The 13,469-nt window shown below is 43.7% G+C and overlaps 1 protein-coding gene across 1 annotated transcript in view; it reads left to right on the top strand.

The window, feature by feature from the left end:
* The first annotated feature begins 673 nt into the window (after positions 1-673).
* The window catches only part of CHKA (choline kinase alpha), a 44,830-nt gene continuing 32,034 nt past the window's right edge, over positions 674-13,469 (top strand). The window contains exon 1 of the mRNA XM_080911486.1: positions 674-1,248. Coding sequence (XP_080767612.1) covers positions 911-1,248 — 338 coding nt within the window. The 5' untranslated portion in view covers positions 674-910. The remainder of the gene's footprint in view (positions 1,249-13,469) is intronic.

Below are 13,469 nucleotides of genomic sequence, written 5' to 3'. Positions count from 1 at the left end.
TTCTTTCAGCAGAGATCACAGCCAGCTAGCAAATGAGTGTGTGGCCTTGACCTAGTCTCTTTTTGAAATTACAACTGCAGATTGATAATGTCTCCGGCCAGGAGTTGTACCTAGCGAAGATGCCTCTCGAATAGCGCCTGGGACATGTTGTAAAAACAAACCCATTCAAGACTTGCCTTGCCCCAAGGTCACCCGGAAAGAGTAGCCAGCATCCAGACAACAATTTCCTGCCAGCTCCTGCAAAGCCTCCGGGGCCTTTCAAATCATCACTTTCAGACCTGGGGGCGTCTAAGGAAAGTTTCCCTCTCAACACCCACTCTAGGTGCAGCCACAGCTGCAGAGACCTCGACTTTTCTGCCCCGAGGGGCCCCAGTCCGCAAAGGCGCCACCTCCTGAGTGCCGGCAACAGAGGCAGCTGATCTTTCTAGGATCCTCGCGACCCCTAGACAAGGCCCCGCCCCCTGTGCGCTGGCCCCTCCCTCACCGTGGGCTCACCGCCTGAGGCGAGGAGGGGCTATGGCGCAGCCAATAGGAAAGTGAGGTGGCGAGGGTGGCGGCGGTTGTGATGCGCCTCAGTGTCCAATCAGCGGCGAGCGCGGGGGCGGGCGGTGACGCTGGGCTCTCCGCGTGCGGCGCTGTAAAGGAGCGAGCCCCGCGGCCCACTACAGCAGTCGACCGCCGTCAGCCTCCCGCGCTCGTCTCTCGTCACTGCTGCTCGGCGTCCATTACTGCCTCTCCCCGCCGTCGCCGACGTCTCCTCCCCGCGCGCTCCCACAACCGCCGCCCGGCTAGTCAGTAAAGCCGGCGAGCCATTCCCCGCGCCGGCCCCCAGAGGCAAGTATCCAGCCGGACCCCGAGTGTGGCCCTCTCGTGCTGTGGCCGCCCGCGCCTTCTCGGCCGCTTGTCTAGCATGAAAACCAAGTTCTGCACAGGGGGCGAGGCCGAGCCGTCGCCGCTCGGGCTGCTGCTGAGCTGCGGTGGCAGCGCTGCCCCGACGCCCGGCGTAGGGCAGCAGCGGGACGCCGCAGGCGAACTGGAGTCCAAGCAGCTTGGTGGCCGGTCCCAACCTCTCGCTCTGCCGCCGCCGCCGCCGCCGCCCCTGCCGCTGCCCCCGCCGCCATCACCGCCGCTAGCGGACGAACAACCCGAGCCCCGGACGCGGCGCAGGGCCTACCTGTGGTGCAAGGAATTTCTGCCCGGAGCCTGGAGGGGCCTTCGCGAGGACCAGTTCCACATCAGTGTCATCAGGTCGGTGACTGCGGCACCGCGCGGTGGGAGGGGGTAGGGCGGGGCGGGGCGGGGCGGTGGCTGGGATAGAGGTGAGCGCCGCACTGGGAGTCCGGAGTACACACCCCGTAGCGCGGAAGGCCGCCTGCGGGCAAGCTTTGAGAAAATGTGAGCTGTGATGCCGGTCCCTAGCGGGAGAACAATACTATGCAGTCACACAAGTACATTCTGTACCAAAGCTCAAAATAGATGTGAGTCTAGGAAGCCGTTTCCTTATGAGGGCCTTGAATGAAAAAGGGATGTTGTGGCTGGGCTTTAGAAATAGAGGGAAGAAAAGTCCCCGGGTTCCCTAGTCTGTAATTTGATCACAACCCCTCTCTAGAAATTCTCCTTTGGCACTCAGTGAGGCAGAGGCAGGCAGATCTCTGTATTTTCGACGCCAGTTTGGCCTACATAGTAAGTTAGTTTCAGGCCAGCCAGAGCTACATAGCAAGACACAGTCTCCGAAAGAGGTAGAAGGAGGTTGATGTGTGTTGATGGAAGTAGCAGTCACTCATCTTCTGAGGCTCTTAAGTCTTCGTGTATTGTGTTACTGGCCAGCGTCTGAAGGTGTGGCTCCGCTAATAATCGCGAAGTAAAAAGAGTTCCTACCCCTTTGAAAGATGGTTCTTTTGTGGGCAGAGAGGTCTTGAACGTTCTAGGTATTGGAACCTGGCCTTGAATCATTGAGGATCCTGCGCGGGTGTGCACACTCTTGTACACACAGCCACACACCATGTAGCTCTGGTTGTCTTGGAACTCACTATGTAGACCAGCTGGTCTCAGACTCACAGAAATCCACTGCCTCTGCCTCCCCGAGTGTTGGGATTAAAAGCATCTGCTATATATCTGCTGTGCCTCATTCCTTTTAAGTTTAAATATATTTTATCTTAGATTAGAAAATAGTTTTTTATGTATTCAGAATTAATAGAGAAATGTTGCTGTACCCTTGCCATTTTTATGTAAGTGCTTGACATTCAGTATTGAATACAGGTTGGTTTTTCGACCTTTAAAAACTCATTTGGTCATTTTCTACCAGTTTCTGTTTGATTGGTTGACCCAGTTGAATGCCAAGTGTCTAAAAACTGGCTGGCTGGCTGCCTGCCATCAATAATCCTCACATCCAGTCCCAGTCATTTGATTCCTTTTCCATGCCCAGTCTTTCACCAGAGTCATGAATGCAGCAAAATTAACTCTTTGGATGGACTGTACTTCCTCTCAGGCCCCTCATGGATATGAGGATATGTCAGATATGTCTGAGCAGATAGTTAAAAGGTAGTTGGTAGGAAATGGAAAAAGAAGACCACAGTTATTCAAATCATTGTTGAGTGTCCTAGAAAAATATGTTCCCAAACTTGTCCCCTGGCAGGCTTGGCAGTTCTCACCAAGAGAATGGTAGAGATTGATGTGACACATTCTTCTCTCTATAGAAGTAAAGCTAGACCTCAGATGTGCTTATCCCAGCACTTGGGAGGAGGAGGTAGGAGTATCAAGAGTTAAATGCTAGCCTGGGCTACATAGCAGGTTTGAAGTTGGAGTCCAACCTTGTTTCATCAAACCAAACCAAAACTAGAGGAGTGACTTGCCTGAGGCCCATTGACAACTCTCTGGTGTTCCCCTCTTCTACATTGGCCCTGGGGTCTGTTTGAACAGCCCTGTACCCACCCAGTCTTAGGCCTGTTTGTGGTTGTCTTCAGGGACTGTGTCACTGCATCAGTTAAATCTTTTATGCTCAAACTAGTCATTGCAAAAGTTTGGAGAATGTTTTGGGGTTTTCCTTTTTTTCCTCTAAGAGTGAGTCTTGAAGACAAGGCTTTCCTTTTGGATTGCAGTATTTTTTAAAGTGTGGCATGCTGTAAGCGAGCGGGATAGTCTGCGGTTATAGAACATGTTGACTAAGGAGAAAAGGTGTGGGGAAGCAGGTGGTAACTACTTAAGTTAGTGGCCTGTCACTTTTGCTGGGTCCAGTCCATCTGCCTGGTTTATTCATTTTAGTCCATTCAGCCTGTCCCAGGTTTAACCTTTTTGCCCCTCTCCACCTCAGAATGTACATCTGTCTTTGCCTTAATTGTAGTCAGGCTCCACTCCCTTTGTCCTGTCTACTCTATTCCCCACAAGTCTCTCTGTGGTCTCTAAGACCTAGGAACAGCTCAGTCACATGGTAACAGGGGGTCCCAGGGCATCTCAACATTTTGTGGGTACTACCATTTATCCAGTCCATTCTCTATCCTGTTGCTTCCATGGCTTTTGTAGCTAGGAAATAAAACCTAAAATTGTTTGCAAGATCCAAACTTGGGCTCCAGTCTACCTGGAACTATTTTGTTACTCTTTTAAAATTGCCCTTCCCCCAACCACAGTGACTGAACTTCTTCCATTGGGCCCAGTGCTTCTGAATGAGCTTTGTGTTTCAGTACCAGGCTTTTCTTTGCTCCTACCCTCTGTTTGGCAGTCCTTACACTGATGACTGCTTTTAAAATTTAAAATTCCTGTTTCAGGGCCTTACTCAGGGAGAACTATCTAGAGGGAACACCTCCCCCATCTATATTTCCTCTCCAGGACATTAGAGCTACAGGGGGTGGCATCAGTATTTATTTAACATGCTTGGCTGTAGGCCTGTTTCTACTTTCCCTTAAGACTGATTCCTAGAGGACATTTCACATTCATTACTTTTTTGGGATATGGTCTTGTGTATTGAAAAATGACCTCTAACTTCTACTCAGTTTGGCTTTCTTTTTTCTTTTTTTTTTTTTTTTTTTTTTTGGTGGGGTTGTTGACAGAGTCTAACTCTGTAGCCCAGGCTGGGCTCAAACTCTTTTTTTTTTTTTTTTTAAAGATTTACTTATTTTATATATGTTAATACACTGTCGCTCTCTTCAGACACGCCAGAAGAGGGCATCAGATCCCATGACAGATGGTTGTGAGCCTCCATGTGGTTGCTGGGATTTGAACTCAGGACCTCTGGAAGAGCAATCAGTGCTCTTAACTACTGGGTCATCTCTCCAGCCCCTGGCCTCAAACTCTTAGTAGTTCTTTATCTCAGCTCTCAAAGTTGTGGGATTAAAGGCACGAATCTCTGAGCCTGGCTTTTTTTTTTCTCCACTATCAGGAATTGAACTCAAGCCAGAGCATGCACTTCACACCTGGCCTTGGATCTTGCCTTCATTGTGTTAACTAAAAGATTATCATCAGATATCGATTAATCTGGATTTTGTGTTGGTGTACAGAAATTTTACTGTTTTGCATTATTACATTTAGGTGTGTGATTCATTTGAGGTTTATTTTCTTAAAGGTGTTTGTTTCTAGGTTCTTTTATGTGTGTGTGCATGTGGATGTCCAGTTGTTTGAAAACTAGTTGTCAAAAATACTGTTTTTCTCCATGGCTTGGCTCTTGCTCTTGTCAAAGATTACTGTTTGCGGGCTCTCTTCTGTTTTGTTGTTCTATGTGTCAATTCTTTTGTCAACAAATTCTGCACTTGTATTGATTATTGTGGACTTTTTCCAAGTTTATTTTTATCAACATTTTTTGTTTCATTTAATTTTTTTGAGACATAGTCTCACTGTATATTCTAGAACTCACTCTGTAGACCAGACTGGCCTTGACTCACAGAGATCTTTGTCTCGAGTGCTGAGATCAAAAGTATGCAACAATATACCTGGCTTTTATTTATTTATTTATTTTTACTCTATATATGAATAGTTTGCCTGCATGTATTCATGTCCATGTATGCACTATCCATGGAGACCAGATGAGGAGGGTATCTGATCCCTTGTAACTGAACTGACAGTTGTTTATGAGCTGCTATAAGGGTATGGGAACAGAGCCTGTAAGTTCTGTAAGACTAGCAAGTGCTCTTCTTACTGCTGATCCATCCCTCCTTAATTATAGTTTTAAAGGGTGATGGTGTTAGCTCTGATTCTTTTCTTCATTTCTAAAACTATGTTGGCTAATCTGACTTTTGCCTTTTTATAAGTTTTATAATTCATTTGTTGATAACCATTATTGGGATTTTTTTTTTTCTGTATCCTGTTTTATTTTGCTGTAGTCTCCTCAACAGTGCAAAAGAGGAGCTTACATCTCCAGTAGTAAATAGGATTTTTTTAAAAACATGCTTATTTATATTTATTTTATGTATGTGAGTACACTATCTCTGTCTTCAGACACACCAGAAAAGGGCATCCGATCTCATTACAGATGGTTGTGAGCCACCATGTGGTTGCTGGGAATTGAACTCAGAACCTCTGGAAGAGCAGTCAGTGCTCTTAGCCACTGAACCATCTCTCCAGCCCAATTTTTTTTTTAATTAAAAAATAATTTGTATTTTATGAGTGTTTTGCTTGCATGTATGTATATGCACCACATGTGGATGTATGTATATGTACCACATGCCTGTGATTCTTTGTTTTAAATGAATACTTAACTCAGGTCCTATGAATGCTTGGACTCCAGGTCCACTTGGCAGAGCTGCCTTGCCTGGGGACCTCCAGTAGGTTCATGCTTCTCCCATTTAGACATGGGAGTTGATAGGCTAGTGATAAGCCCATTATTTTTCTTTCCCCTCTCTGTTAAAGATTATTTATTGATTTATATTATTTTCAAGACAGGGTTTCTCTGTAGTCCTGGCTGTCTTCGACCTCACTCTGTAGGCCAGCTTGGCTGTAAACTCAGAGATCCAACTGCCTCTGCCTCCTGAGTTGTGGGATCACTTCACAGCCCACCAAAGGTTTATTTTTAGTGGAGTGTGTTGCTGCTACTGCTAACATTGCAGGAGCCCCAACCCTGTGCCCCCCAGGATGGGGAACTCCACCTCCACCTATAGACAGAGCAACCCCACCTCCAGGCATTATTGCTCCTTTACCTGGTATGAGACTATCCATGGGCCCACCAATTGGCCTTCCTCCTGCTTGAGGGACACCTATAGGCATGCCCCCTCCACCAGGAATTAGAGCCCCACCTCCCTCAAGAATGTATCCACCAACCAAGACCCTAAGATACAGTTGATAAATCTCAGCCCTTCTCTTTCCTCACAATGCTTCTTGTGAAATTGTGTAGCCTGCAAGCTTTTTGACCCCTCTTATTGCATTAACTATAGATAATCAATAAATAGAGCAATTGAAAAAAAGGTCTTCAGATGAGCAGTAATTGGAGTTACCTCCCTCCCTCCCTCCCTTTCTTTGCTTGCTTGATTGCTTTTGTGTAGCCCCAGCACCCAAGTGCTGGGATTTTAGGCACACACCTTTTATCCCTGAAGTTGTGAATTGTTCCAACAGAGCTTCCAGCAGTTTGTCAGTTATGAGGGTTTTCTGTACGGGTTTCTGCTCTGTTTCTACCAGCCTGTCTACTTACTTTTGTGGAGCAGTCTGCTTGCAACCTCTCCTCATTGATAAATCTAAGAAGAGCTTTTTCTTGTTTGGGTTGAGTAGCTCTCTCTGTATACTATACTGAAAAACTGGGATCTGAACATTGCCTCACTTTTTTATTTTGGGTGGGAGTTCTGAACTCATGGCTCCCCTAAGCTGAGTGGTACTTCGGTACTTACTGTTGGTTGAAATAGTGTAGGCGTGTTTTCTTTCTTCCTGCCCTCTGTGCCCTGGCATCTTGTCTCTTGGCTTGTCCAGTTTCTATACTGATGCTTTTGTTCTATGGTTGAATTTTAATCAATTAGTTAATTTTTAGCATTATTGGTATTATTGTTTTTTCGAGACAGGGTTTCTCTGTGTTGTCCTGAAACTGCCCTGGAACTTGTATAGATCAGACTAGCTTCGAATTCACAGAGATCCACCTGCCTCCACTTTCTGAGTGCTGGGATTAAAGGCATTTGCCATCACTGTTTTGTCTCTTTATTTTTGCAACAAGGTCTCACTATGTAGTCCTGTCTGGCCTTGAACTTGCTGTGGAGACCAGGCTGACCTCAAACTCAGAAATCTGCCTGCCTTTGCTTGAGTGCAGAAGTAATGCATGCAACACCATCCCTGCAGCGCTCTCATTTTTGCTGGCCCTCCCTTCCTTTGGAGCCTTGTCAGCCAGCTTCTCTCTAGGACTCCTGTCTTCTTTTAAGTCAGGGAGGCCCTTAATTTTGGTGTTTCATACAGAGATTGTGATCTGTCTTTCACAATGCACTTTCTAATCCTTCTCATTGTGTTTGTTAGTATTGCAGTAGCCTCCCAGCTTATGGAAGAATACTTACAGAGTAAGGACTGAGGGGTGGGTGGGGATTAGAGAGATAAGAGTCAGTGGTTAAAAGTACTGGTTGCTGATAGGCATTTGTAACTCTAGTTCAAGAGAACCCAATACCCTCTTCTGACCTCTTTGGGCACCAGGCACATACTCTGTGCAGATACATGCAAACAAAACACCTGTATACATAGAATAAAAAAAGATCTTTCTTTTTCTTCCTTCCTTTCATTCTTTCATAAGGACTGGGAGGTTAACTCTGTGGATGGGCTAGAAGGGATGCGTATGGAACTATTTTGTGGAATGGGGAGAGTACTTGTGAACCCTGAAAGGTGGAAAAGTAGTCAAAGTCAGGCTACCCCATAATCACTATTCCTTTTGGTTTACTTATAAAAATGATGTGTACCCATCTGTGTAGAGTCCAGAAGTCAATATCTAGCATTGTCTTTAATCACTTTTTTTTTATTTTTGATTTATTTTTATTTTATGTGCATTGGTATTTTGCCTGCTTATATGTCTATGTGAGGGTGTTGGGTCCCCCTGGAACTGGAGTTACAAACAGTTGTAAGCTGTTTTGGGAAATGAACTTAGGTCCTCTGAAAGAGCAGTCACTACCTTAACTATTGAGCCATCTCTTTAGCCCTTCACCTTATATTTTAGATAGGGTCTTTTATTGAATGTAGAACTCACCAATTTGCCTAGACTGGCTAGTAAGCAAGCCCAAAGGGTCCTGTGTTTCCCAGTGCTGGACACACACACACACACACACACACACACACACACACACACACACACACTTGTTTTAGATAGGATCTCTCTGTATTGCTTTGGTTGGCCGAGAACTTACTATATAGATTAGACTTGCCTCAAATGTACAGAGATTAACCTGCCTCTGTCTCTAAAGCACTGGGATTAAAGGAATGCACCACTACACTTAGCAAATTTTGTTTTTGAGACTTATATAAGTCAGGCTGGCCTCACATTTGCTGGCTTTAGACTGATTTGAGGCTTTTGAGTGTTTGTTTGTTTTTTGTTGATTTTTGTTAGGGTTGTTTTATTTAATTTTTTTCGTTTGTTTTTTTTTTTTTTTTTTTTTTTTAATTTATATGAGTACACTGTAGACACACTAGAAGAGGGCATCAGATACCATTACAGATGGTTGTGAGTCACCATGTGGTTGCTCGGATTTGAACTCGGGACCTCTGCAAGAGCAGTCGGTTCTCTTAACCACTGAGTCTTCTCTCCAGCCTCTTATTTTCTTTTTGTAAAGAGTCTCTATGAAGCCCTGAGGTGGCCTTGAACTCACAGGAGATCCTCCTGCCTCTGCTTTTCAATTGCTAGGTTGTGTCACCTGCCCAAGAAATGCGTATTAGTAAGTTCCCGTAGTTAGCCATTTCATGTATGCTTGTCGTCTTCCAGATGCTCAAGGATGTTTGAATGTAGGACCTGTGATATGGAATAAGTAAGTCATGGTCACTGTGAAAGTTTGGTGCCAGTATTTCATCAGATTTCATTCCTTTTATATATGGAAGATAAGTGTCATCTGTGTAAACTTTTCAGAGCAGCCAAACATGAAAAGCAGTTTTCTTAGCCAGCCTGACTTGAATGTGTCCAGTGATTCGTAAGAAGGGTAAGTAGGCTGCCAAGGTTTGAGAAACTGCCTGTATTTGACCCCAAGGTGACAGGCTCCCTGTGCCTGAGAGTGAACAATGATTTAAGAGCAGTGGTGTAGTGTCTCATTCTGAAGGGCTTTGAATGAGACAGAAGGGCATTATTTGTTTGCAGCTGCTGAAGGCCATCTTGTTTTCTCCTCATGTTCCAGCTGGGGTTTTGTTGCTGTGTGTGGGAATCAGTCCCCACTCTTAAGTCTCCTGGGAGATTGGTATTTGTTGCCCTTGAGCTGACACTGCCTTTGAAGTCAGAAGACAGGTCTCTATTTACCTCCCACAGGGAACAAGCTGGTTTTTTTTTTTTTTTTTCTTTCTCTCCTGAAGTCTTGAGAAGGACAAGTTGGGAGAATGAAGCAAGCTAGCCAATTCTTGAGTTTTTTTTTATTTGTTTTGTTTTTCGAGACATGGTTTCCTGGCTATCCTGGAACTTGCTCAGTAGACCAGAGTAGTTTCAAACTCACAGAGATCTACCTGCCTCCGCTTTCCAAGTACTGGGATTAAAGGCCTCTGGTTGAAATTCTAGGTTTTTTTGTTTGTTTGTTTGTTTGTTTTTGTTTTTTTAAATAAGATCATACTAGTTTTAAAAGATTTATTATTTAATGTATATGAGTGCTTTATCTGCATGTGCACCTGAGAGCATCAGACCTGATTAGAGATGGTTGTGAGCCACCATGTAGTTGCTGGGAATTAACGCAGACAATGCTCTTAACTGCAGAGCCATCTCTCCAGCCCAAAACTCGAGTTCTTTAAGGTGAAATGATGCATGAAGTCAGTAGAGCACACTTTGTCCTTCCATGAATGAAAACCAGAGTTTCACCAGGTAGCCCTGACTGTCTTAGAGCTTGATATATAAAACCAGAGTGGCCTCAAACTCATAGAGATATTCCTGCCTCTGCCTTCTGAGGGCTGAACCTTTTTGAGTGCTGGAACTAAAGTCACCAGATCGATGGCTGGCAATATTTTGGTGTTTTAGAGTATTTGTTAGGAAATACAGGAATGAGAGACATCTGAGCCAAAAGTCTTGGGAAGTATTCAAAATATATTAAGTGCTGTGTGACTGAACTAAGGAACTTTGCAGAAAGCTTTAGATAATGAAAGCCTTGTGCTCAGTGTCTTATGTGTGCATGCTTGTATGTACGTGTCAGAGACAGAAAGACAAGGACCTGTTTATTCTGGGACTCAAAGACGCTTGCCTGCCTCAACCTTTCGAGTGCTGGATATATGCAAGTGGGTGCAGTGCAGAGCAAAGGAAGCAGACCAGGACTATTTTTATGAGGACTGAAAGAACACAGGTTGAACACATTATGTGGATTATAAGGAGAGTAAATACCTGGGGAGGGAAGCCCTGAGCTGAAGGGAGTCTTAAGGATAGGGGAGGATCAAGAAGGGCCAGCTTGCTGGCTCGTCTTTGAAAATCTTTGAAATGTATAAATACACACACACATACACCCACCCTACAGGCACATTCTATAGCACATATATGGAGTTTAGAGGACAACCTCAGGTTGGACCTCAACATTTACCTTTGAGGCAGGGTTTCTTCATTGCATATACTAGGCAACTGACCCATGAGCTTTTGGGGATTCTTCTGTCTCTGCCCTTCATCTTGACAGAGGCACACTGAAATTCTATATAAGTATAAGCCAGCTTTTACATGGCTTCTGCTAGATGCAAGGGAAATTACTCCTTTTTGGGTGACAAGAACCTATTTTACAAGTTCTGGAGGAATGCTGGCTTTTATCTGACTATTAGAAATGCTTTGGTAGGCCAGCATGTGCTTATTTCTGGATGTATGTACCACCTGAAATCTAACACTGGGATTAAAGGCCAGTGCCACCAACACTATATTTTTTTTTGAATATTTATTTTTATTTATACGAGTACATTGCAGCTATCTTCAGACACACCAGAAGAGTGCTTTGGATCTCGTAATAGATAGTTGTGAGCCACCATGTGGTTGCTGGGGAACTGAACTCAGGACCTCTGGAAGAGCAGTTAGTGCTCTTAACCATCTCTCCAGCCCCCAACACTATATTTTTAAAGAGAAAGTGTGAGGTAAGAAAAAATAAGATTATAAGACTCAAAAGTATTTTAATAATATAATCTGGAATCCATTCACATATGAGTTTCTCTCTATGTATCCTCTTGCCCTTTTTCCCTGTGGGATATGTGATATGTTCACAGTGATGACTCCAGGCCAGTAAACTCTGTGAGTCATCTGTATGCATACTTTCAAATCCATTTATTTACTTACTTATTTAGCTATTTATTGTGGGATTGAACACCCAACAAAAGAAAACAAAAATCCAGTTGTTACAAATGTAACCCAAGAGTAATTTTTTTTCTTTATTATGAATTCTTGGCTGGCTTAGAACTCAGAGAGATCTACTGGCTCTGCTGCTCTTTGGTATCTTACTGGTTATGCTGGTGGTTTGTTTTTGTTTTGTTTTATTTTGTTTTGTTTTTTACTTCAGTATCTTGTGCTTGCTATACTGTATTGGGACTCGTGTTTATTGTAAAATGCTATACACGATGCTGATAAGTTTGTGGGTTTAAGGTTTTGGAGTTCTTGAGAAATAGTATCTAGATTTTTACTTAGGATGTTTTTGATAATTTTATATGGCAGTTGCATTTTAACTGTCATTTCTAAGGCCTTTGTTGGCAGCAGATCTTGTTGCCAGTCATAGGATTTGACTCACTGGTCACTGTTTTTTTCTTGGTTAGTTTCTCATAGTTCTTAGGCTGTTGGGGAAATGACCCTATTTCACTCATTTTGACTAACATCAAGCTGTAACAGATAGCTTATTCATTGCAGTGGGTTGCCTAACGAAGACTGCAGGTAACACAATAGACCGAGGGTGTCTGAATTGTGAGCTTGTTTTTGGCTCTGCTAGTGTGCCTGCCTTTTGTGAATATGAAGACAAAATTGGAGTCGAGTCACACAGTTTAGAACAGTAGTTCATCTGTACTGGCATTTATTTGACTAAGCTTTGGAGAGTATGTGACAGGAAGAAAAACAAGGGCTTGTCCTGTTGCTTTTTAGTCAGAAGCCCCTGTTGCCTGTAGCTGCATATGGTGGGGATTTGTGATAAGCCCAGAAGAGGGAGGCACTACCCCAGCTTAGTTTGGGAAGAGGAAAGCACTTGTTCTTCTCCCTGGCGACTCCTTTCTGGGTTTTTTAACCAAAGTGAGAACTGCCTTGTCTTCTGGGAATAACCCTATACTCTTGCTGCCATTTCTAGACATTGAGGATTGTTTGTAGCACCCTGCTGAAAACCTTTTTCAGCTAGGTGTGTTCCAGCTGACAATAATCCCTGGTTCTTTGGGAGGTGAGAGTTATTTTATCAGGAGAATCAGGAGTTCAAAGCCAGCCTGGTATACATGATGCCCTGTCTTAAAAAACCTAATCAAAACAAACAAGCCTAAACTGAGTACAGTTATAAAGGAATATTTAGAAGTTTAAAGCCAATTAAGGGGGGGAAACATCAAACTGGGTATGGTGGTATATACCTGGAGATAGTTCTAGGCCAACTTGGGGTTCTTAGATCTTGAATGGGAATCAGAATAGGAATTAGGGAACTACAGTTGAAGTCCCTTTTATCTGTAATTCATAATTGTACAGAATTTTGTGTCATCTGTTTATTTTAATAACTGTCTCTGTCCTCAGTCTTCTCCAGTCAGAGCAGTTGATTTGCCTTTGTTTGCTGTTTAAAGGGCCTTGTAATTTGCTTTTGGGTTTAGCAGCGAGAGCTGAATATAGACTGTAGGTTACTATTATCTCCTGAAAGTTCCTAATGTTGTAGGTTGTTTTTTCTTTTAAAGACTTACTTAGTTAAAAATGATTGGTTTTTTAACTAACCTTAGCATAAAATAGTTAAGTCTCAGACTCACACACCAAATTTAAAAGCCCTGGAGAAGTCTTAAGATTGTCTTAGCTGGGCAAGGAGCCATCACTGGACAAGGTCACTTACCTCCAGGCCTGCTAACATGAGTGCTCCCTGAGACCCACCTCATGAGAAGGACAGCACTAGGTTTGCCAGGTTGTCCTCTGATCTCCACATCTATTCAGTGGCAAGCACTCTACCAATGGAAAAAAAAATTGTCCAAAGATTTTGATAGTGATCGGGATAATATAATGGAAGTAGTAGGCTAGAAAATATTGATTTGCATAGAGGCATCTGAGCATTCCCATTCTTAGTGCTAAGAGGCTTCTTTCTAGGTCCTTCTCACTTTTAAGGTACACAAGGGTGATTCAGTGGTCCCAACTCTAGAAAAACCGGATTGAGGATTTGTTTAATTGCACTTACTTGTTTGAAAATGGGAGTCCACATTTCAAATATCATTAAAGAACATACCAAGAT

Source organism: Micromys minutus (genome assembly GCF_963924665.1).
Source record: "Micromys minutus genome assembly, chromosome: 2".
In the NCBI taxonomy this organism is placed as follows: domain Eukaryota; kingdom Metazoa; phylum Chordata; class Mammalia; order Rodentia; family Muridae; genus Micromys; species Micromys minutus.
The sequence above is the reverse complement of the archived record's forward strand: the minus strand, read 5'-3'. Positions and strand labels throughout refer to the sequence as shown.